General features: G+C 47.5%; 2 protein-coding genes across 4 annotated transcripts in view; both read left to right on the forward strand.

Moving 5' to 3' along the window:
* Nucleotides 1-1428: 1428 nt before the first annotated feature.
* LOC147710232 (E3 ubiquitin-protein ligase TRIM39-like) overlaps nt 1429-22888 on the forward strand; it is a 150232-nt gene continuing 128772 nt past the window's right edge. For all 3 annotated transcript variants that reach the window (XM_086920909.1, XM_086920908.1, XM_086920907.1), the window contains exons 1-2: nt 1429-1825; nt 20716-20742. In XM_086920909.1, the coding sequence (XP_086777035.1) occupies nt 1457-1825; nt 20716-20742 (396 nt within the window). In that variant the 5' untranslated portion in view covers nt 1429-1456. The remainder of the gene's footprint in view (nt 1826-20715; nt 20743-22888) is intronic.
* On the forward strand, nt 14117-18174 carry LOC147710233 (uncharacterized). The gene is made up of 2 exons (XM_086922092.1): nt 14117-16108; nt 18136-18174. The coding sequence occupies exons 1-2, from the start codon at nt 14117-14119 to the stop codon at nt 18172-18174; spliced, it is 2031 nt and encodes a 676-aa protein (XP_086778218.1).

Raw genomic sequence — 22888 nt, forward strand, 5'->3', positions numbered from 1 at the left:
GCAATTGCATACAAGGAAGCCTCCAGCTCTTGTTAAGACTGGACACAGGGTACTGTGCAATTGCATACAAGGAAGTCTCCAGCTCTTGTTAAGACTGGACAGAGGGCATCGTGCATACAAGGAAGCTTCCAGCTCTTGTTAAGACTGGACACTGTGTATACAAGGAAGGCTCTAGTTCTTGTTAAGACTGGACCGAGGGCACTTTGCATACAAGGAAGCCTCCAGCTCTTGCTAGGACTGGACACGGGGCATTGTGCATACAAGGAAGTCTCCAGCTCTTGATAAGACTGGACATAGGGCACCGTGCATACAAGGAAGCCTCCATCTCTTGTTAAGACTGGACATAGTGCACCGTGCATACAAGGAAGCCTCCATCTCTTGTTAAGACTGGACACAGGGCACTCCTTATGCATACAAGGAAGTCTCCAGTTCTTGCTGGAAGGGGGCTGCAGCCCTCTGCCTTCACCAGCAGCTCATGACAAGATCACAGAGCTAAAAACACACTTTTCTCTTCTTTTATAGCACACCCCGGTCTTCCAAGGCGGGTATAAAAGAGAAAGGCCTGCTGCTTTGGAGATCAGTGCCAGAGCTTGCAAAGAGGCACTTGCTGTGCCTTACCTTTCTGTGACCTTGCCGCTTGGAATTTACTGAAATGATGGAGTGTCTAGAGTTCTTGTCTAGGGTTCTTCACGGCGCTCTCTAAGCGTGGTTGTACCTTGCATTTACATTCATTAATTACTGCGTTGATTCATATGTAGCCCTGAAGTATCTTAAGCACTGGCACAGTCAATGGGTCAGGCCTATGAGAGCACATTGGCTTTGTCAATGTTTTTAGCCATGCTGTGTGTTTAGTGTCGCGGCTGCCAAGCAGCAAGGCTAAAAGTTAGAAAAAAACGTGGCCTCTTCTATTTATTTTAATCAGTTTCAATCCACTTCATCATTACAATGTTGACTTGTGCATTTTCCCTTTCTTTTGATTAGTCTTAAGGTATATACGTTTTATGTTTATATTTCTGTACTTCTCTCTTCTCATTATAAAAGGGCAGACAGAGACAATAACGACAGTGCTGTGCGTGTAATCAGAGAGGGGCGGCACTGAATGCAAAGTGAACCAGTCCAGCCAGCACATTACCGACATCTCGGGTCGGTGTCTGACCAGACGAGAAGAGATAAATTACAGACAATTTGAAAAGGCCGGTCTCACCTTCAGCCAATCCCAGCCTGCGCTGCCCTCTACAGCAACCAATGAACACGGGCAAGCTACCAGCCAATAGGAGCTTGGGCTGCTATCAGCAGTCGGGCTACCAACCAATCCGAGTCTGTGCTATCCAGTATCAAATGGTCGGGAGGGGACTATTAGCCAATCCCAGCCCCCGCTAAACTTCGATAGTGTCTTCAGCCCAGTTTTAACAGGGAGTGAAGTTGACAAGTGTTTTACTTCCGGCATTTCTGAATCATGGCGGCGGCAGCTCAGCTCAGGAGTCTCAAGGAAGAGGCCACTTGTCCCATCTGTTTGGATTATTTTACTGATCCGGTGTCCATAGAGTGTGGACACAACTTCTGCCGCTCCTGCATCACCCAGAGCTGGGAGGGAAGAGGTGACAACTTCCCCTGTCCAGAATGCAGAGCAGCATCTTCTGGGAAAAACCTCAGACCCAACAGACAACTGAGGAACATGGTGGAAATTGCAAAACAGCTTCATCTGCCCCCCGTGAAGCCCCCAGAGGAGAATCTGTGCAAAAAACATGGTGAGAAACCGAAGAACACCGAAGGAGTTCCTGGCTGGACACATCAGGTGACACAGCGGGTCCAGAGATCATGCCAAGTAAGTGGGAGAGTGAGAGTTCCCTCGGAACGCGGTCCCGCCACCAGGATGCAGCCACTGGTTACTCCCGAGTGTGCATTACTTACCGCATGACGAGTGCTCTTTTCTCCACACCCGCTCCTTAAAACCCCCCCTCTCTCTCTCTCTCTCTGACCCCCATAGAGTGCACGAGTATCACGGATCTCCGCCAGTAACTCATGGAGTTTGTCCCCTGAAGTTTGCTTTTAATCTCTTCATTTTGCCTTGGTCGCCATAGCATTTTGCTATCTCCGCCCTTAGGTACTAGCACCGTTACCGCATAGTAAAACCATTCGGCCTATATTTCACCAGCTGACACCAACCGTATAACACTGTCGGTTGACTCTCTCACCACTTAGGCACCCGGAATCGCTACCACTGATCATGTGCCTAAGCAGCGTGTTTTACATATTCTGTGTCTGTCGTCCTTTTCTTTTCACAGGTACAAACCTCCTCTTACAATTATAGCATCTTAGCGAGTGCTTCACATAGGGCGCTTACAACACGTGAGTTCCATATCTCACCCCCTCACACATAGGTCCTGAAGAAAGCCAGTTTTTAACCAAAGGCCTGGCCGAAACTAGTTGACCACACTGGACGTGGGAGACCATAAGTCTCTCCTACCACGTCCAAAAGCATTGTTTTGAACTCTGCCTAGGTCCCACTTACAAATTAACCGAATGGGACCTCTAGGACAGCATTTTAACTCCACTCTAAACACCTTCACTGCACACTCACTTAACACAACCTGCTCCGCTGTAATCAGACGTCGTAGCACACCTGAGGCACACTCGGTGTCTCGGGTGGGGCCCGATAATGGCATGCCACCAACTCGGTTGGTGGGTGAGGGCCTTCAATAAAACCAATAGGTTTTCCCAAAAGGACACATATAACTTGAGCATTATCAAAGTAGCTAGCTCTTTTTGATTACTATATTTGTTATTTCAGCTACCCTGCATGGGACTGGCACCTATAAGGTTATGATATGGTTAATCAATTAATGGCATGTAGATGTAACCTATTCAAGAACAATATGGATATGTGTGGCCAGAATTTACAGTCTGGACATCTCTCATTGGTACTTACACCGATAATATATATGGGCAGTACTTACAGTCTGGATACAGAGCACTTAACCTGGATCCAGAGCAGTTAATCGGGGACTTGGCCCCTGGGAAGATACAGTTCTTGGGGAAGATCAGGGGTGGACTGTCTGGTCAGCGGTAGTGCTCCTTGAAGAGATGTGTCGTAAGCATTTTTCTGAATTGTGCGAGAGTTAGAGCTGATGTCACATCAATAGGGATTCAGTTCCAGAGCATGAAAGAAAAAGGCTTACCTTCTGTGTTTTTTTCCTTCCTATGTTGTTTTGTCCTCAGTCTTGTGATTTCCACGCTCCTAGTCTAATAATGCCCCTTAGTTGTGGCCAGTTTGTTTGGCAGGCAAGCTTGGATTTTGAGCCCTTTATAAGTAATGCAAATGTTCTTGATGATCTGGGATGGAAGGGGAAGCCAGTGTAAGTCTTTTAAGGTAATGTGATTCTTCAAGACCTTTACAAGCTGTGCTGCTTCATGTCTGCTGCCTTTCAGCGGTGCAAGGGTGGTGCTGGGGACACAGTGGAACAGGGCCCTGCTTCAGCCCACATTGGAAAGGCCTTGTACATTTGTTCGGAAGTCATCTTCCAGAAGAAACATATTCACTTTTCTTCAAGAGCGAGTTAGAACCAAGCTCCCTTGGTCTTTACTATGTGTTGTTTGAATGAGAGTCTTGAGTCGAAGGTGGGGGTAAACCCTGGTAGGTTTACGTCGGAAAGTCTGGCTTAAATCTGGGCTCTTTTGAGCTGTTGCCAAATAGTAAGAATTCAGTCTTTGTGGTGTCTAACTTTAGATTACATCCAAAACTGGAAGAGTTTGAGGCAGGATTTGAGGATGTCATCTGGTGCTGATAGTTTTAGGTAGAGTTGGGCATCATCTACATATAGATGGATTTTGATGCTGCTGCCTGTAAGAATGGATCCAAGAGCACCATTGTAGAGGTTAAAGATGATGGGAGAAAGGACTGATCCTCGGTACTTCTTAGGAGACAGGACATTTCTGTGATCTTGTTTGTGAGGTAAGATGTGAACAATTTTAAGACTGTGTGAAAATACATTTTTTTCCAGGGTATTGATCAGTCAGCTGGTCGTCTGTGTGGAAGGCTGCAGAGAGAAAAAGGAAGGCGGTCAGGGGTGGTTTCGTCACTGAGAAGGAGGAAATCAGCTTACTTAATGAGTGTCCCTAAAAGGGGAGGGTGGGTAATAGGTTAGAAGTCGGTGAGGTCGCCTGGGCCCAGGGATGGTTCTATCGCAGTGGAAATATCTTAATAGTGTCTAAGAGTGTTCCTTGGCTGAGGGAGATGTTGAAAATGTGGTGGAAGGTTTTACGGGCCTCTCCTTGGACATATTTGATGTTGGATGAAGGGATATTGAAGTTATCCATGCACAAGACTGGATTGAAGGCAGTCCATTTGGTAGCAAGTCAATGGGGAATGTTTGGTAGTTTGGGGATGTGGAAGGTGTAACAATGTTTGATTTGATTCGTTGATCTTGGTAACGGGGAGTTGATGGCATTGTAACTGTTGACTGATGCAGGGACTGGATTGGTTCAATGTTGACAGTCTTGAGGAGGGCTTTGCTTCTGGCTGTTACATTACTGATGGTGGTTGTTAGAAAATGCCTGATTTTGTATGGTCAACACCAGGTTTTTTGACTACTGATGCTGATTTTTGACTCTGGAGAGTGCACTGAAGCCTGATAACCAGAAGTCATTGCCTGTACCTTGACCTTAAAATGTAGATGTTTGACTGGCCTATGATCAATTGGCATTAGATAACTTACATCCAGAGAAAATCCTCTAAAACAACCAGCTGGTATATCCAAGAACTCAGAACCGCAAGAAAATAGAACAAACCGCTGAAAAGGAGATGGCATGCTAGCAAGGACTCCCCCAACAGGGCAGTATTCAAGACTTCTCTCAACCTCTACCACCGCGAACAAAGAAGACAGCCCTTTCCGCATGCATTGAAACCAGCGCCAACAACAGTAAGGAACTTTTCAACATTGTTAAGGAATTCTTCAACCTGGCTGCCAGCAAAACAACTTCACACCCTCACAGGAGCTGTGCGCCGACCTCGCCAACTTCTTCCACGGCAAGATCACAACCATATATAGAAACTTTGAATCCAAGCCTGAGGACTTACTTGACAGATACGCTACCACTGCAACTGACATGTACGAAATACTGACCTCCTCTGCAACCAGGACACCACCTACACCCTGGAATCCACCCACTCAGGAGATTCCACAGACCCATGCATGCCCACATCTTCAACCTTGAAAACTACAGGAATAGGCCAGGTAATCCACCACCCTGCTCAACACCGCTATCGCCACTGCAACATTTCCCAACACCTGGAAATACGCCAAAGTCAGACCACTATTCAAAAAACCCTCCATCAACCCCAGCAAACTCAAAAACTACTGACCAATCTCCCTGCTCCCATTCCCAGTGAAGGTACTTAAATCATCAGCAAGAAACTCATGACACACCTGGAACAGAAGCAGGTACTCAACGCCTTCCAACATTGGATCCGCCGCAATTACAGCACAAAAGTCACCCTGATCGCAGCAACTGACGACATTCAGACGCTCCTCCAATGAGGAGAAACAGCAACTCTGATTCTCCTCAACCTCTTGGCAGCCTTCAACACCGTATCTCACCACATGCTGATCAAAAGACACCACCATATTGGCATTGAAGGGGGCACGCTCAGATGGATCATGTCCCTCCTCACTGGAATAACCCAGAGGATCCACCTTTCACCTCCGACCCCAAGGCAATTACTTTCTGTGTCCCGCAGGGCTCATCCCTCGGCCCCACTCTCTTCAACGCACATATTAACCCGCTGGCCAACATCTTCAGATCCCACGATCTCAGCATAATTTCCTATGCAGATGACATCCAACTCATCCTCTCACTCACTGACAACGCCACCAGAACCAACTTCCACAGATGCATGCCAAGCGTCGCCGACTGGATGAGGGACAACTTCCTGCAGCTAAACACAAACCGGATGGAAGTACTGATCTTCGGCAACACATGGAGCGACACCTGGTGGCCATCAGACCTAGGACACACACCCACTCCCTCAGACCACAACAGAAACCTCAAAATCATCATTGACCACAATCTCACCATGAAATCACAGATCAGTGCAGTCTCTTCTGCCTGCTTCTCACTCTGCGCGTGCTACATAAGATCTTCAAGTGGCTACCCCATCACACAAGACGCACTGTGACACAGGCCCTCAACACCAGCCAACTGGAATACAGCAACGCCCTCTACGTAGGAATTGCCGCACACCTCTTACAGAAACTTGAGACATTACAGAACGCCACAGACACATTCATCCATGGCCTTCCCCTACAAACTCACCTCACACCCCACCTCAGGAAACTGCACTGGCTCCCATTAATATAGCAGATATGCCAATTCAAGCTGCTGACTCACGTACATAAGGCTCTACACAACCAAGGACCTGCCTGCTTTAACCACTGCCTGAACTTCAACCACCTGTCGAGATGACTGCGCTCCACCTCCCTTTGATTTGGCCATAATCTCCGCATCTACCGAAGCAGAAGTGGAGGATGCTTCTTCTCCCTCTTTGCAGCAAAGACCGGGAATAGCCTCCCTACACAACACTGGACCATCACCTCATTTCCAAAATTCCGAATGACTCTCAAGACCTGATTGTTCAAATATGCCACTCTGACCTGCAAGCACCTGGCTACCCTATTGAGTGATTAACCGTGCTTTATAAATCCTGATTTATTGATTCATGTAAGTCCCTAGCATATGGTACTCTAGTACCCAGGGCCTGCAAGTTGGAGGGCCACCCTAGGGACTTCAGCACTGATTGTGACACCCTGGGTGTTTCAGAGGTAAACACATGGCTCCTAGCCTGCCACTGCAGACTAGTTTTCCAGGGGCGTGTAGCCACAAATCTGGGTTGGGCTTGAGAGGTCTAGACACCAAAAGAGTGGTTCTGCCATAAAGTGGGCAGAAGGGTGCATCCTGGCATAGCCAGAAGCAACACTTCACAGGAAGTGGTCATCAGGAGAGAGGGAACCTGATAACTCATTGGCTATCAACCCTATCCTAGCCTAAGGGCTTTTTCTGGGTAGAAATAGGGCACCACTGGCCCCCAGAACCCAGATCTAGAGAGACTGCAGGAAAAAAAACTAAGACTGCCCTGCTCCATGGAGGACCTGCAAAGAAAGGCTGCAAAGGTGTGGACTGCCCCTGCTGAACATGGAGGCTAGCAAAGGAGGAGGTCACTGTGCTACTGGGATCAAGCTATCCTTGACTGATGAGCCCACAGCAAGGGCAAAACCGATCCTAGGTTGCTTATATTCCAGTTCAGGAAAGACCTGGCTTGACAGTTCGGGCTGGACTATTACCATGAGGAGCAGGGTCAGGGCTGATTTGCATATGGCTGGGTCCAAACTGAGGTGGCATGATGGGTGAAGAACAATGGATTGTGATGCGTCCTGAGCAATTACCAGTGGCTGAGGTTAATTCAAGCATTCAATCCATTACTTTGTTGTTGCAATAGCAAAGGAGAAGGGGTTGTCCCTGCTGTGTCCTGCTTGTGGAAAAGTAGACTCCTTATCCCAGCTGAAGCAAAAGACCTCAAGGGTCAGTTGGCTGACCTCTTGTTTCCAGCACAAGGCTATAACAGCTGAAGAACCCTCCTGAAGCGAGTTGGTAGCCAAAATCTTCAAGCCGCCATTTCATGTCAACATGCAGCACCAGTGACCAGGATCTGATGCTGAAAGTTGCACCAGAGTGTGCTGGACCCGGGAGAGTCATTGTAGGGCAGCTTGGTCACCCAGGGAAGGATTTGCCTTTATCACCAATACCGGCCGACTGGTAGCACAGTGGCGAGTGTGCTTCTGCAGGGACCGAGAGGACCTCAAGGAATGATGACCTCTCTGGCCATGCCCGCTTCACTGAGTTAATGTAATGAGGAGTAGCCGAAGGAAGACCCCCGTCAACTGCATCGCATCTTCAGGATACTGTATCCCTTGCATCAGGACCACTTCCGTAGGACCTTATAGCAAAGGGATAAAAGTGCCTGGATCTGCTTCTTCCTTGGAGTAACTGGTTCAGAGGATCTTGCTGGTCTCCTTGACTGGCTCCCTTCCAGAATTGGTCATCTAAGTGACTACATTGCCACTTACCCAAGTTTTTCTTGAAAGAGTGTCTTAAGTGTCAAATTTTGTTTAATTTGCCAATGCGTGTTCGTGGTTAACTTAATAAGTGCATATTTATTATACCTTGTAATTGCTGTATCTCCAGAACCCTCTGGTGAATTTTTTAGGTCTCGCTGAGCCAGCGCATGCGCTGCTCGGAGAGACTTTAGTAGGAGAGTTTTCAAAGTACTGCTGGCTGGCCCAACGCTTGCGTTCACGCGCATCCGCAATCTGCCTTTCTTTCATGGCTCATTAAGCCTTACAGCATGCTCCTCCAACCCCCTCGCTCTGCCTCTCTGTCTTGCTCGCCCCTCCCCACCACAGAGCGCGGCCGCCACCTTTGCGTGCACCCGCGTGTTTTTTTTATTTCCCACTCCCGGGCTTGTTATATGTAGAATGAACGCTTCTGCTAAGTGATCTTGTTTTGTTGTTGTGTTAATGCTTTGTGCGCCCGTTTGACTTACAACGTGCTTTCTCTTTCCACAAACTCTGTTTGAGTTCCTTTATTTTGAGATGCTTTTAGTATTACTGTTTTGTGACTTCAGGAACATTAAGGAAATGTTACCGTGAAACTGGACAACATTCACACACAACCTCACAACCACACCACCACACACACACAACCACACACACACACACACACACACCCTCACACACACAACTAACCACAACCACACACACACAACCACACACACACACACAACCAGACACAACCCCACATACAACCACACACTGTAGTGTAGTTCCTATATTCCCAATCGGCTCTGCGCATTGGAATAATATATCCTATAGGTATGTCGTAGGACTTAGGTCAGTAGGTCTCTATCGAATATACTAAACTTAATAGTGAGTGCCAGCTAGCTCAGAGGTCACTAGAAACTTTCTCGAATACACAATAAGGGATTAGTTTCTGACAACCGCATAAACACGTGCTTAAACAAAAAAAGAGTGTCCAAGAACACAACTAAAATACAAATGGAGCAGGAAAACAATGAGTATATGACCCCTCTCGGGTCAGTATAGAAAACCCTCACTCACCAACCTGGTTGGTGACATGCTTCATCATAGGGCCCCACTGGCGAGGCCGAGTGCCTCCCCAATGTGCTACAACACCAGATCTACTGCGGAGATGGTTTTGTGAAAATAGACGTGAAGTGAGTCATTAAGAGATGATCGTGATGGTTTAAAAAATGTCTTCAGTGTCTCAAAAAATAGTGTATTACTTGATCACTGGGACGGACTTAAAATAGTGTGGGAAAATAGTCCAAATAAATTGTTTGGTTATTTCCGATAAGTTAATAATCAGTCAACATGTTTCTGCCTTGAAACGGTGTAATTTTACCAGGCATTCATCAGGACAAAAGTGTACTAAACCCTGGTGGTATGAGCACTCTAAGGCCCACCCTGACCTAGGGACGTGAAAGTGAAAATCACGTGTAAAAAGTGCATGGAGAAGGAGCGAACTCCTCCTAAGGTCCTCCCAATTTAGGAGACCTCACAGTCAATGAATATGCACTTGAATGGTGAGTCAGATGCACACCATGGATCTCGGTAGGGGGTGGTAGCGTAATTGGCACACCGCCCTCGACGCCAGACACCCGCTTGGAACCTGCTGACACCCTTGTTACCGGGTCCTTTCTATACTGACCCGAGAGGGGTCATATACTCATTATTTTCCTGCTCCATTTGTATTTTAGTTGTGTTCTTGGACACTCTTTTTTGTTTGTTTAAACAAATATAACCGGGACTAAGAGTGTTTCCTGACTCTCCCTACCTCTCCTTTTGTTGTTTTGAACCGCATAAACATGACAACTTTGTTTCCCTAGGACTGGAATAACTATCTTCAGAGTCGTGGAAACAATAGATAACTATTTTACTCAGTCAATCGCGCACGCTTCGTTTCTACTTGAGGGTGCACAGAAATAGAGAGACAGTCGTTTCAATAAAAAGGTTTATTGAACAGTCTTCTTTCTCATGCAAGAGAGGTGAACTGCAACAATCATTAAGCAGAATGCAAAGTATAATGCGTAGAGCGTAAACAGTAATATGAAATAATACTGTAATAGCATTGTATGGTTTCTAAGCCATATAAAAATACATACATAAATAACACAGGCTAAAATACTCAACTGGTGTTTCTAAAATACGCCTACCCCAATGTACCTAACCTAAGTCTAGTACGAGAAAGAAGTAAGTATGGTCTTTAGTATAGGTTTAGTTTTGCCAAGAACTGCCAAAGGTTTCTCTAGGTTCTAATGAGCTCCATACCTTAGAACGAAGGAGGTCTGGTATCTCTGTCTCAGGACTCTATTTCCCAACACCCCGCAAGGGGAGTCAGAAACACTGGAGCTGGATTTCTCGGCAGAGGAGGGCAGCTTCCTGATCAGAGCGTCAGCTGGAGAGTCGGCTTCCTTCGGCACTTGCTGCACCGGGCAAGTAGGTCGTCGAACTGCACCGAACCACACTGTGCTTTGCCATAGCAAGTGAAGGTATATTTATACCTTGAAGGTGTTTAGGAATGTCATCTTTGACGTAAAGTTGGGCATATGAACGTCATGAATGAACCCATAAGCAGTGCTTTAAATGGGCCGGTACTCACCGGTACTGAGTACCGGCACTTCTTGTTTTTAACAAGCTGAGTACCGGCACTTTTCCAGTGCCAATGAGAGTACCGGTACTCGGATTCATAAGGCGGGCACTGGGTCAGTGCCTGAGGGCCAGCGTGGGCCCATTTATTTGGCAGCATGCTGGCTGTTTTCGCACCTGTCTGTATCATTCAGTTGAAGGGCCTGCTGGTGGCCGGCCGCAGGGCAAGTGGGACTTTTCTCCCGAAGCTCTCATTGTCCTCAACCGCCCCCTGCCGGGCCTCCACGCTGCGTCGTCTTGTTTGTGTATTGGAAATCGGCTTTCAGGGGCACAGTGATGAGTGCAGCCTGAATGGGTGGGAGGAAAAAGAGCCTGCATAAGTGACTGTGCCATTTTAACCAATTGGCCTCCCACTGAGGCCTGACTCACTTGCTTCTGTAAATCCACCCCCTCCACCTGCTGGGACATTGGCTGGGATAGGGTGGTGGAGATGGCCTTTGCGGCCTGCCTGGAGCCCTGGTGAGGTGGGAGGAGGTCTACTGACCTGCCCATCAGAGGCCAGTATTGTTCTTCCCCCAAAATCTACCCTGCTGGACTCTGCATGCTCACAACTCTGCAGTGCGCTCTGTCTGCCACTGCAACCTCTCCAGCCCTGTGAGCTTCTGCCTAGGGAAGAAGAAGGAGAATGGGATGAAAGAAGCTGAAGAGTGGGGGGGGGGGGCACAGATAGAGTGAGCAGAGGAGAGTTTAAAGGGGAAAAATAGATACGGACGTGGTGAGTACAGACAGAGATGGGGGAAGACATCGAGACAGCAATGGAAAGAGTAAGAGCAGCGGAGATGGCAGATTAGAAATAGAGAGAGTTATGGTGTAGGATTATAGGATACCATTGGGGTAAATAGAGTGGGGCAGAGAGAGAAATGGATTCAAATGGGAGAGAAGTGAGAGGGGAGGGATCGAGAGATTAGAGATGTGAAGATTGGCAGATGGTATTTGTCTGCTTGTTTGTGTGCGTTTGCTTGGTTGTGTGTATGTTTGTGTGTGAGAGACAAACTAAATCAGAGAGTAAGAGAATCGGGACACCCAGGAGGTATTTGAAAAGAAATGCTTTGAATGCTTGTTATTAATGATGCTATGCCAGTCTCTCATCCTGGGGCACATTGATTCCTAGCCTGAAAGTACTGATAGCACTGTTGATAGCTTGGCTGCATTCAGGCTTTAGAAGCTCCTTGCATTGTTCCCAGAAGTACTTCACGCCACCCTTAGCATATGTACCTCTTAATCTGCAAGTATGGAAAGTTTGAGACAACTGTCAAGGGCAATGCAAGGGCAAAATTAATACTCAATAGAAGCGTTTTCTATCATCATGTCGAACCCCGCCACTAAACCCGCCCACTAGCCACGCCCCTAACTCAATCTAATGAGTACCTGCACTTATTTTTTTCCATTTAAAGCACTGCCCATAAGGAATAGTTGTTCATGCACAATTGAGTTCTTGGAGAAATCAATCTCCATGCTAGGGGAAGTCCTTTCTGCTTAAGAGTCTGGTTTTCCAAGAAATCGTTGTGACGTTTGTTGAACGGATGGAAGTAGCCACACGTATTTGGGCTGCATGGGCTATGCCTAAATAAGGGCTTGATTTTATGCCTATATAAGGGCAACGTGAATTGTACCTATATAAGGGCATGAATAGGGAAAATCCATTCGGAATCTAAAATGCCATGCAACACCCACTCCACTTTCTTATGTACGACTTCTACTGAATACTACGTTCTAAACATGTATAAACGCATCTAAAAACTATCTATACAACAAGTGTTCAAAACCCACCCAAAAACATAAAAATGCATTGGTAGTGGTTGTACACGAAAGTGCATTGGTGCTGTACGCATTTAAAGCAATGTTTCATTCTAAGCCTATAAGTTGACACTTGAAAATGCCATCTGAATGAATCACGAAAATACATTTATGAAATGGCTCGTAAATACAGAAGAGAAAGAGGTACCAAAACCATTTTATGACAGATTTACATGAAAACTGTTTGTGGACAAGGTCAAATATTGTCTCTGGAAGTTTTTCAAAGAATTCTAGTTTTCTATGAATAGTTCTACTTTATTTACAACAAGGGGTGGTGAGGGACAGAGTCTCTGAATTAAGCAGAAAGCTCTCACCCAGTCAAGAGATCAGGGCTAGATCCCACACCGTTTTTTAGCTCACTGCACCATCCCAGTTTCAGAACCTGGCTGTATGCAAATTAGTCTGTTCCTGTCCCAGTGCATGATGGGAACAGGGCAAACCAAACTACAAAAGCCAATTCTATGTCAGTCCACGGAGGCTCAGATTATGCTTCTCTTCACTTTACTGACATAAAACAGCAGCCAATAAAAACTTTAAACTGGCATGACCCCGGAAGGACAACCCCCTCCAACAGTATGCACCAATCACTATCAAGTCCCATGTATAACAGTCCATGTTTATCCATACGACCTCCTCTTTCTTTGCTGCTGCAGCAGCGAGTTAAGTGCCCTTCTATTTTTACTTCTTTCATGGGGGTAAGGTGTGTAAGGGCGGTGGTTATAGACGGCGCGCGCGCGCGTCAGTGATGATATGTGCTGAGCGGACCTCCGCTCGTGGTTGAGGTGTTTTGTGACGTTGTGCTTATTGCCTTTTTTTCCGGTTTTATTGTTTGTTGGCCCGCGCGGGCGTTTTCGGTTGTCGGCGCGTAACGCGACCGGCGGTGTACCGGTAGGGGGCGGTGGAGCAGGAGGAGGCAGACGCGAGACACTCGCGCGCAGGAGGCAGTCGAGCCCGGCCCCCACACGCACTGCGCATGCGCGAGGAGCCGACTTTCGTTTCTCACTTTACCGGCTCCTCACGCATCGCGCTTTCGGACTGCATCAATCCTGGCCTCATTAGAACGCTAACGGAGCGCATCCGCATTAGAGCTCTGCTCTAGGGGAGTTTACAGTGTGCAAAATAGGGGTCTCCTTCCACCTAGTATTCAGCCTCATTGCCTGTAGTGATTTTGGTTTTAGTTTGTGTGTGTGTTGGAGGCTCCCCTGGGCTACTCCCCCCCTTGAAGCTCCTCCACACCACCCTGCTTCAGAGCTATGGCGTACTACGCCGAGGAGGATAACCAGTGGGCAGATTACGATGAATATGTAGACTATGAGCCTCAGGAAGAGCTTTTGGAGGAGAATTTGGTAGAGGCCCTGGATTCCCACGTCCAGGGGTCAGTGAAGACTGCACTAGTCCAGGCTCTTAAGCCTTTTGCTAAGCCCCTTAAAAATTATGGGAAGAGAAAGTTCAAATCTGCCGCGATGGGCGGTACCTCTTCTCAGTCCTCGGCCCAGGTGCTGGCCCGGATGGCCAGGAATGTCTTGAAGGACCATGGCTCAATGGCGAATGACACGTCTGGGGATTCTTCCCCGACCCCGCCGGATTCTTCTGATTCGGAGGTGGGATCAGTGGCCCCCAGAAAGAGATCTAGGAAGGTGAAGCACACCCAAAAGGCGGACGAGGGTCAGGTACCCAGGAATCTTCTTTTTAACCCAAACAATATTGTGCACCCTCGGTCCACTGAGTGGATGCCGTGCCCTGAGGTGGCACAATATGTGAGCAACAACCTGCGTCAGGGTTTCGATAATGGAGTGAGGGCCACGTTGCGCTCCGAATGCCCCAGGCCATCCTTGACAGGGAAGGTGGCTGACACACCGGATTTAGATCCCACAATGGTGGCGTTTATGCGCAAGTTTGCGAAAGATCCAAAGAAGGGGCTGGATAGGGCATGGAGAGGTGTCCAGGACAAAATGTTGGATATCACCGGTCCCCTAACGAAGATTCTGGACGCGGCGGTGATAGCCAAGGATAGGAATGTGCCGCTGAACGTGTCGGAGGTTCTGGAATGGGCACAGCGGGCCATGTGCTTTTTAGGTAATGCCAATGTGGCTGTGTCTACAGAGCGGAGGCGCTCTTTTCTTATGAGACTTGACTCCCAGCTGGCGGAGATGGCCCCTTCCGAGCCTGGTGTCCAAGCTAATGGTATGCTATTCGGCGACAAATTTGTCAGGGAGATGGGCAAATATGTTGCCACCTTCTCCGCATTGGACAGGGCCCAGTCCAACATCAAGAGGGTTCTCCATGGTGGTGTTTTTGATAGGGCCGGACGCCCAAGAGGTCGAGGGTCCGGCCGAGGTTATGCACAGACCTCACGTGGAGCAGAGCAGAGGGGCAGAGGTAATCGACGCCCCAACTTCTACCCCTCCCGTGATAGAGGAGGTCGTGGCAAGGGTCAAAGAGGAGACTATCGTGGACAGCAGGCGAACTCAGGAGACTACTCCTATTCAGGTACGAATTCTATGCCCATCGGAGCATATGGTGGGGGGCAGACTGTCTCTTTTTCTCCACAGGTGGCGCCAACTTACGAACGACCCTTGGGTGTTACAAACGATACAGGGTTTCCACATAGAATTTTATGCCTCCCCGATGCAGCGGCGGAGGCCAGGCCCACTGTGTTTTTCCCAAGCAGAGCAGAGTTTCATCGATACGGAGATATGCTCCTTGATCCAGAAGGGGGCGATTGTGGAATCCTCCCCGCACGAGCTAGGCTTCGTCAGCACCGTCTTTGTGGTCCCGAAGAAGGACCAAGGGTACCGACTGGTGTTGAATCTCAAGGAGTTCAATGGCTGGGTCGTTTATCGACACTTCAAAATGGAGGGGATACACCTCCTGAGAGATATACTATTGGAACAGGATTGGATGGTGCGTCTGGATTTAAAAGACGCCTATTTGGCAGTGGCCATCTATCCCCCACACAGGCGGTTCCTGCAGTTTCAATGGCGCGATCGGTGGTTCGAATTTTCCGCCATGCCCTTTGGACTGTCGTCTGCCCCATGGTGTTTCACCAAGCTGATGAAACCCATCGTGCAGACGTTGAGGGAACGGGGTGTTCGCCTCATTATTTACCTCGACGACATCTTGATTTTAGGTCAGTCACCGGAAGTGGTGTCGCTCCATCTGTCGTGGACGATCCTCCTCCTTCAGGACTTGGGCTTTCTCCTGAACATACAGAAGTCGATCTTGCAGCCTTCTCAGGTGATGGAGTTCCTGGGTTTCCAGGTGGACTCGGTGAAAGCTCAATTACTCTTGCCCCTCAAGAAGAGGGTGGCGGTGAGGAAGGAGTTGAGGAGAGCGCTTGTCTCTCCGACAATCTCCTTGAGGACGTTGGCACGCCTGGTGGGGCTTCTGGCTTCTTCGATCCAGGCGATCTTTCCGGGTCCTTTGCATTACAGGGCCCTGCAGCGTTTGAAGGCCTTGCATTTGCGCAAGGGACTGACCTATGCCCAACAGATTTCTCTTTCTGCGGAGGCACGTACGGAGATAAACTGGTGGTTAGAGCATATGGATGCGTGGAACGGCAGAGCCATTTTCGCGGCCACCCCGGAAGTGGTGATAGAGTCGGATGCCAGCCGGTGGGGCTGGGGAGCCCGTTGCGGCTCGGTGGAGACCGGGGGCCGGTGGTCCCGCGAGGAGCTGAGTCTCCACATCAACTGTCTGGAACTCCTGGCGGGTTCTTTTGCGATCCGCACTCTGTCCCCTCAGGGAGTTTCGTGCTGTATTCTCCTCCGCATGGACAATGTGTCCGCGGTACGCTACATAAATCGCCTGGGAGGCACCAGGTCGCGTCTCCTAGCGGAGATAGCCAAGGACTTCTGGCATTATTGCCTGGCCCATCAAATTTCGGTGACGGCGGAATATATTCCGGGGTCTGCCAACGTGACGGCGGATTGGAACTCTCGATACTTGAGAGATGCGAGCGATTGGAGGCTGCACCCTCGGATCTTCGGGGCATTGAACCACAAATGGGGTCCGTGTGTGATAGACCTTTTTGCCTCTCGGCTCAACAGGCAACTTCCCCAGTTTTTCAGCTGGCGCCCGGATCCCTTGGCGATCAGCTCGGACGCCTTCCTTCAATCGTGGACGACGGGCATTCTGTATGCGTTTCCTCCTTTTATCATGATCCCGAGAGTTCTGGCTCAGGTTCGGAGGCAGAAGGCGGAATTGGTCTTGGTCTCACCGTGCTGGAAAGCACAAGCGTGGTTCCCGGTGGCAATGAGTCTCACCTGTGCAGCGCCAGTGCAAATTTCGACGTTCCCGGATCTTCTCACGGACCCGGTGGGTCTTCCCCACCCGCTGGTCCTTCAGAATCAGTTGTCCCTCATGGCGTGGAGACTTTCCGGCGACGTTGGCAAATGCCGGGAGTTTCAGAGGACACTCTCTTTTTCCTATCTCAGGCATGGGCGCCTTCCACCCACAAGCGATATGAGTCAGCTTGGAGACGATGGGTTGGTTGGTGTAACGAACGGCAGGGGGATCCGATGGGATCCGATATTACTGTCATAGCGAATTTCTTGTCGGAACTGGCGCGGTCTGGTCTGGCTTATCGAACGGTGAATAACTTCCGATCGGCGATCTCCGCGGGGCACCCGCATGTTGACGGTAAGCCCGTTGGGGAACACCCTTTGGTGTGCAGAGTAGTCAGGGGGGTCCGCTTAGTGAAGCCCCCTCTACCCAAGTATACTGAACTCTGGGACGTATCAGTGGTCCTACGTTTTTTGGCGGCCTGGCCGGCTAATGAGGGTCTGTCTCGCAAGCAGCTCTCAGCTAAACTTACACTTCTCCTCTGCTTGGTCTCATGCAGGCGAGTGTCGGATATTCGTGCCTTGGATTTATCAGGTAGAGTATTCACTCCCACGGGAGTTTCTTTTACGATCTCAAGACGTACGAAGACTCATACAAAATGTATTGCTTATCCTGCATTTCCTCACCACAGTAAACTATGTGTAGTCAAATGTTTGAAGGTATATGAGGATTGTACTAGAGAATTCAGAACTGGTTTTGGTCAACTGTTGATTTCATTACAGAAACCTTTCCGCCCAGTCACCAGTGCGACTCTGGCCAGGTGGGTTACCTGGTTGTTGGACCTGGCGGGTATTGATACCTCTAAATTTGGGGCTCACTCTGTGAGGGGGGCTATGGCCTCAAAATCTTTTGGGGCCGGCTCTCGGCTTCAAGATATCATGACTGCGGCAGATTGGTCTTCTGATTCCACATTTAAAGTGTTTTATCATAAGCCTATTGTGGATGTGGCCTCGGTGGTGGTGGATAAACTTTAAACTAGCATAATCTGAGCCTCCGTGGACTGACATAGAATGAAAAATTGTCTAGCAGACGCGACAAAGAATTTTCAATTCTATTAAGGACACGGAGGCGAGGATTATCCCACCCGGGCTTGCAGGATGGTATTTCATGCAATATTGTATGGTTGATGAATTTTGTACCCACCCGAATGATTGTTATTGGCTTGTTGTATTTCCAAGTTCGGGAATAGCCATTACGACTTATGTTCTTGTTTCAGGTGATCAGCACAAGCAGACGTGAGCTGAACACTCTATGATCTGGATATCTGTGACGAGGTGCAGGGGATGCCTTCCTCGACGTTGGATGCGATGGTTGCCACGTTGGCCTCCGGTCTTGTTGGACTGATGATATGTCGCAAAGAAAGAGGAGGTCGTATGGATAAACATGGACTGTTATACATGGGACTTGATAGTGATTGGTGCATACTGTTGGAGGGGGTTGTCCTTCCGGGGTCATGCCAGTTTAAAGTTTTTATTGGCTGCTGTTTTATGTCAGTAAAGTGAAGAGAAGCATAATCCTCGCCTCCGTGTCCTTAATAGAATTGAAAATTCTTTGTCGCGTCTGCTAGACAATTTTTCATTCTTACACTGGGAAGGAAACAAGCTCCCGGGGACCGGTTTCTGGCATTACAGCCGTCTTCGGCCCGGTTTGCTTGAATCCTGATGGTGCAATGAGCAAGGGTCTCACATCTGAGAATACCCTTCCACGCTTAGGGTGGACAAAAATATTTACAACAAGGGGTGGTGAGGGACAGAGTCTCTTAATTAAGCAGAAAGCTCTCACCCAGTCAAGAGATCAGGGCTAGATCCCACACCGTTTTTTAGCTCACAGGTTCTGAGCTGGGATGGGGCAGTGAGATAAATAACGGTGATGGATCAAGCCCTGATCTTTGGACTGGGTAAGAGTGGTCTGTTTAACTCAGACACTCTGTTCATCACCACCCCCTTTTTGTAAATCGTTTTTGGCCACTATAGGTGTGGCAGGGTATACTCAGACATGAGTCCCTTTCTCACTGCTCCATCAGGATTCAAGCAAGCCGGGCCGAAGAAGGCTGAAATGCCAGAAACCGGTCCCCGGTAGCTTGTCTCCTTTCTGGTGAAGAATTGGCTTGGTAGTTTAGTCTGCCCTGTTCCCATGATGCACTGGGCCAGGGACAGACTGATTTGCATATAGCCAGGTTCTGAGCTGGGATGGGGCAGTGAGATAAATAACGGTGATGGATCAAGCCCTGATCTTTGGACTGGGTAAGAGTGGTCTGTTTAACTCGGACACTCTGTTCATCACCACCCCCTTTTTGTAAATCGTTTTTGGCCACTATAGGTGTGGCAGGGTATACTCAGACATGAGTCCCTTTCTCACTGCTCCATCAGGATTCAAGCAAGCCGGGCCGAAGAAGGCTGAAATGCCAGAAACCGGTCCCCGGTAGCTTGTCTCCTTTCTGGTGAAGAATTGGCTTGGTAGTTTAGTCTGCCCTGTTCCCATGATGCACTGGGCCAGGGACAGACTGATTTGCATATAGCCAGGTTCTGAGCTGGGATGGGGCAGTGAGATAAATAACGGTGATGGATCAAGCCCTGATCTTTGGACTGGGTAAGAGTGGTCTGTTTAACTCAGACACTCTGTTCATCACCACCCCCTTTTTGTAAATCGTTTTTGGCCACTATAGGTGTGGCAGGGTATACTCAGACATGAGTCCCTTTCTCACTGCTCCATCAGGATTCAAGCAAGCCGGGCCGAAGAAGGCTGAAATGCCAGAAACCGGTCCCCGGTAGCTTGTCTCCTTTCTGGTGAAGAATTGGCTTGGTAGTTTAGTCTGCCCTGTTCCCATGATGCACTGGGCCAGGGACAGACTGATTTGCATATAGCCAGGTTCTGAGCTGGGATGGGGCAGTGAGATAAATAACGGTGATGGATCAAGCCCTGATCTTTGGACTGGGTAAGAGTGGTCTGTTTAACTCAGACACTCTGTTCATCACCACCCCCTTTTTGTAAATAGTTCTACTTTAGGCAGATTACTTTGTTGCAAAAATGAAACATACGAATTTGGAAAGAAATAAAATGTAATCATAGGAAAAAGAGTTCCAAAGTGAGAACTTTGTTTTGAAAAAAATGAAGGTCAAATTCATAGTCTCTCCGAACACTGTGTGCCAAATCAAAAGTCAGTGTTGGTATTTGGAGAAAACATCAAATCTTCTAAGTCTGACAAACTGTTATTTGGGCTTCAAGAGGTACAAGTTCCATAGCTTTGTTGCTTAGTCCTTCATTTCTGTCAAGGCCACTTCTTTAGATCTTGTGCGAGAACAGAGATGCCTATTTCCCAATACCGCCAACGCACCACGATTGAACAAGGCGTTAAATGTCTCCACCGGGGGGTAGGGGGAGTGGATAAAATAACAAAAGAGAGAGAAGAGACTGCTGTTGGTTTCTGCTTCTACTCCAATCTTCTTACAGTTATTCTTGTTTCAAATGGAGCTTACTGGAGGCTAAATTATACCAACATTTATGAGAACTTATTCTCTCTAATGCTTTCTCTTCAATTACTTTACACTATTAACTCTGAGTATAACATACCAGTGTCTCCTACAGCCTGTGCTTCTCTTCTATTTCAGTGGTGAATTGGGGTTCTGTTTCTGTCTATTCTTTTCTGTCATAAAACATCAAAATCTTTACCTTACATAGCTCAACTGTAATTCCTCTTTGATTTATATCTTTCTAATAATATTTTATATACCTATTATGTATTTTTCAGTTCTTTAACTTATTATTTCCTTGAATAAACTATTCTTTCTCCTAATAGGTACTGGATTCAATGCCTGGATCTCTCGTAAGTATATTCAAAATTATTTTATGTTCATTAGACTATCAATACTATGATTACAGACTCTAAACGAATAACTTAGCTTATGGTGAGTAGCTGATTTTAAGAACTACTCGTCCGGTCGAATCTCGGTCTGTTCTCTTTTCCGGAATCAGTGTCTTCGACTTCACGAGATTAACAGCTGATGCTATTTTCTTTTTGTAACCGCGTAGCGGTCTTGTGTGCCTTATCGTTTTTTTTAAGCAACTGCGCATGAGCTCAAAGAAAATGTTTGCTTGCAAGGGAAAAGTGTACTGGGAAAACTCGCACTGAACGCGAGCTAATTACGAACTCCGGGAAACGTAAGGTAACGGAATTACAGGTACAAAACTAGTAAGGGAATACCTGACTAAACTAGCTTGGGCCAAACGGCCAAACACAACTGGACCGGGTCGAATCTAGGTGAAGTGCGTCAACGTTTTAAGTTGAGCGCTTCATTTAGCATTCCAGAGTCAGCTAAAAAGACTAGAACGTTGTTTCAGTTGGAGCGTCGGCCATCTTGGAATTCTTATTCTTCCAAGCCTCACTCCAAGTCCGAGTCCTCATGAATCTTTTGGTCACTAGAGGTCTTCTAGTACTTATGGTGCAGAGAGATGGTGCAAGGTTCTGAATAGTCCTGACCGTACCCCCTCGCAAAGGAGGTCCTTCCAATCTTGGCTTCTTAGGAAATTTTGATGAAAGGCTCGCACCAAGCAGGGGGCATGAATACCTAAATCTTTTTTCCAGGATCGCTCCTCCGGACCATAACCTTTTACAGTCCACTAAATAATAGATTGAACCCTTAGACTTCTTGGAACCTAATATGCTTTTAACCTCAAACTCTTTCCCTGACTCTAACTGCACTGGTTTAGGGGGAGGTTAACTCTCAGACCTGAGGATGTCTTTTTTTTTTTTTTTTATTAGCAGAGAGACATGAAAACTAGATAAATCTTCATTTCTTGTGGTAAGGTTAAACGATAAGTCACTGGGTTTATTATCTTTTCAACTGGGTAGGGGCCTACAAATCTTGGTTGGAACTTACTGTCCCCTTTTAATCGAAGATTTGTAGCATTCAACCAAGCTCTGTCCCCAACTTGTAATTTTGGACCTTTTTTTTCTCTTTTTGTCTGCATATTTTTTATACTTTTCCTTGGCTGGGATTACATTTTTTATGGCAGTTTGATGGACTTGAGATAGGTTTTGTACCCTTTCCGCAACTGCCGGGACTGAACTCTTTTGACTTATTATGGGAGAGTTAGGATGCCTGCCATAGTTTAGATAGAAAGGAGAAAAACCAGTAGAAATTTTTTTGGCGTTATTGTGAGCAAACTCGGCTGCCCACAAATACTCTGGCCAATCCCCTTCTTGATCTAACATGAACAATCTCAAGTATTGTTCTAATTCCTGATTAACCCTTTCTGTCTGTCCATCAGCCTCGGGATGGTAGCTAGTGGAATATCTTGTTTCTATTCCTAAACCTTCCATAAATGCTTTCCAAAAGCGAGAGAGGAATTGGGAGTCTCGATCTGAAATTATCACCCTAGGGACGCCATGAGCTTGTACTTACTATGTGTTCACTAAAGTGGGTAGCCAAATCTTTTGCCGTTGGAACACCTTTTAGGGCAACAAAATGTACCATTTTTGTGAAGGCATCTACAAATATCAATATAGTGTTGAATCCTTGACTAGAGGGTAAGTCAACCACCAAGTCTACCGTAACTGTGTGCCAGGGATGTGGAGGGGTAGGCATGGGTTGAAGAAGCCCTTTGGGTGATTGTTGCTCCGTTTTCTCCAGAGCACAGACTCCGCATGTCCTCACGTAACTAAGAGTGAATATCCTTTGTCATTTGTGGCCACCAATAGTCTCTTTTAATTAACTCTTCAGTTTTCAATATCCCCTTGTGACCAGCTAAACGACTGTCATGACAGTTCTCCAGGATTAATTGTCGAAGCTCTTGGGTGGGCAAAAATAACTTTCCTTCTTGCCAAGGTAACCCTTGCTGGACTTTTCTAGATGGTTCTTGCACGGCCCATTCCAACATTTCTTCCTGTGACATAACTTTCATTACTTTCTCTTCGATAGTTTCTTGACTTACTGCTCCAACTATCTTATGCCCTGGGATGATGGTTTTCG

Source organism: Lissotriton vulgaris, chromosome 5, assembly GCF_964263255.1.
Source record: "Lissotriton vulgaris chromosome 5, aLisVul1.2, whole genome shotgun sequence".
Lineage (NCBI taxonomy): Eukaryota > Metazoa > Chordata > Amphibia > Caudata > Salamandridae > Lissotriton > Lissotriton vulgaris.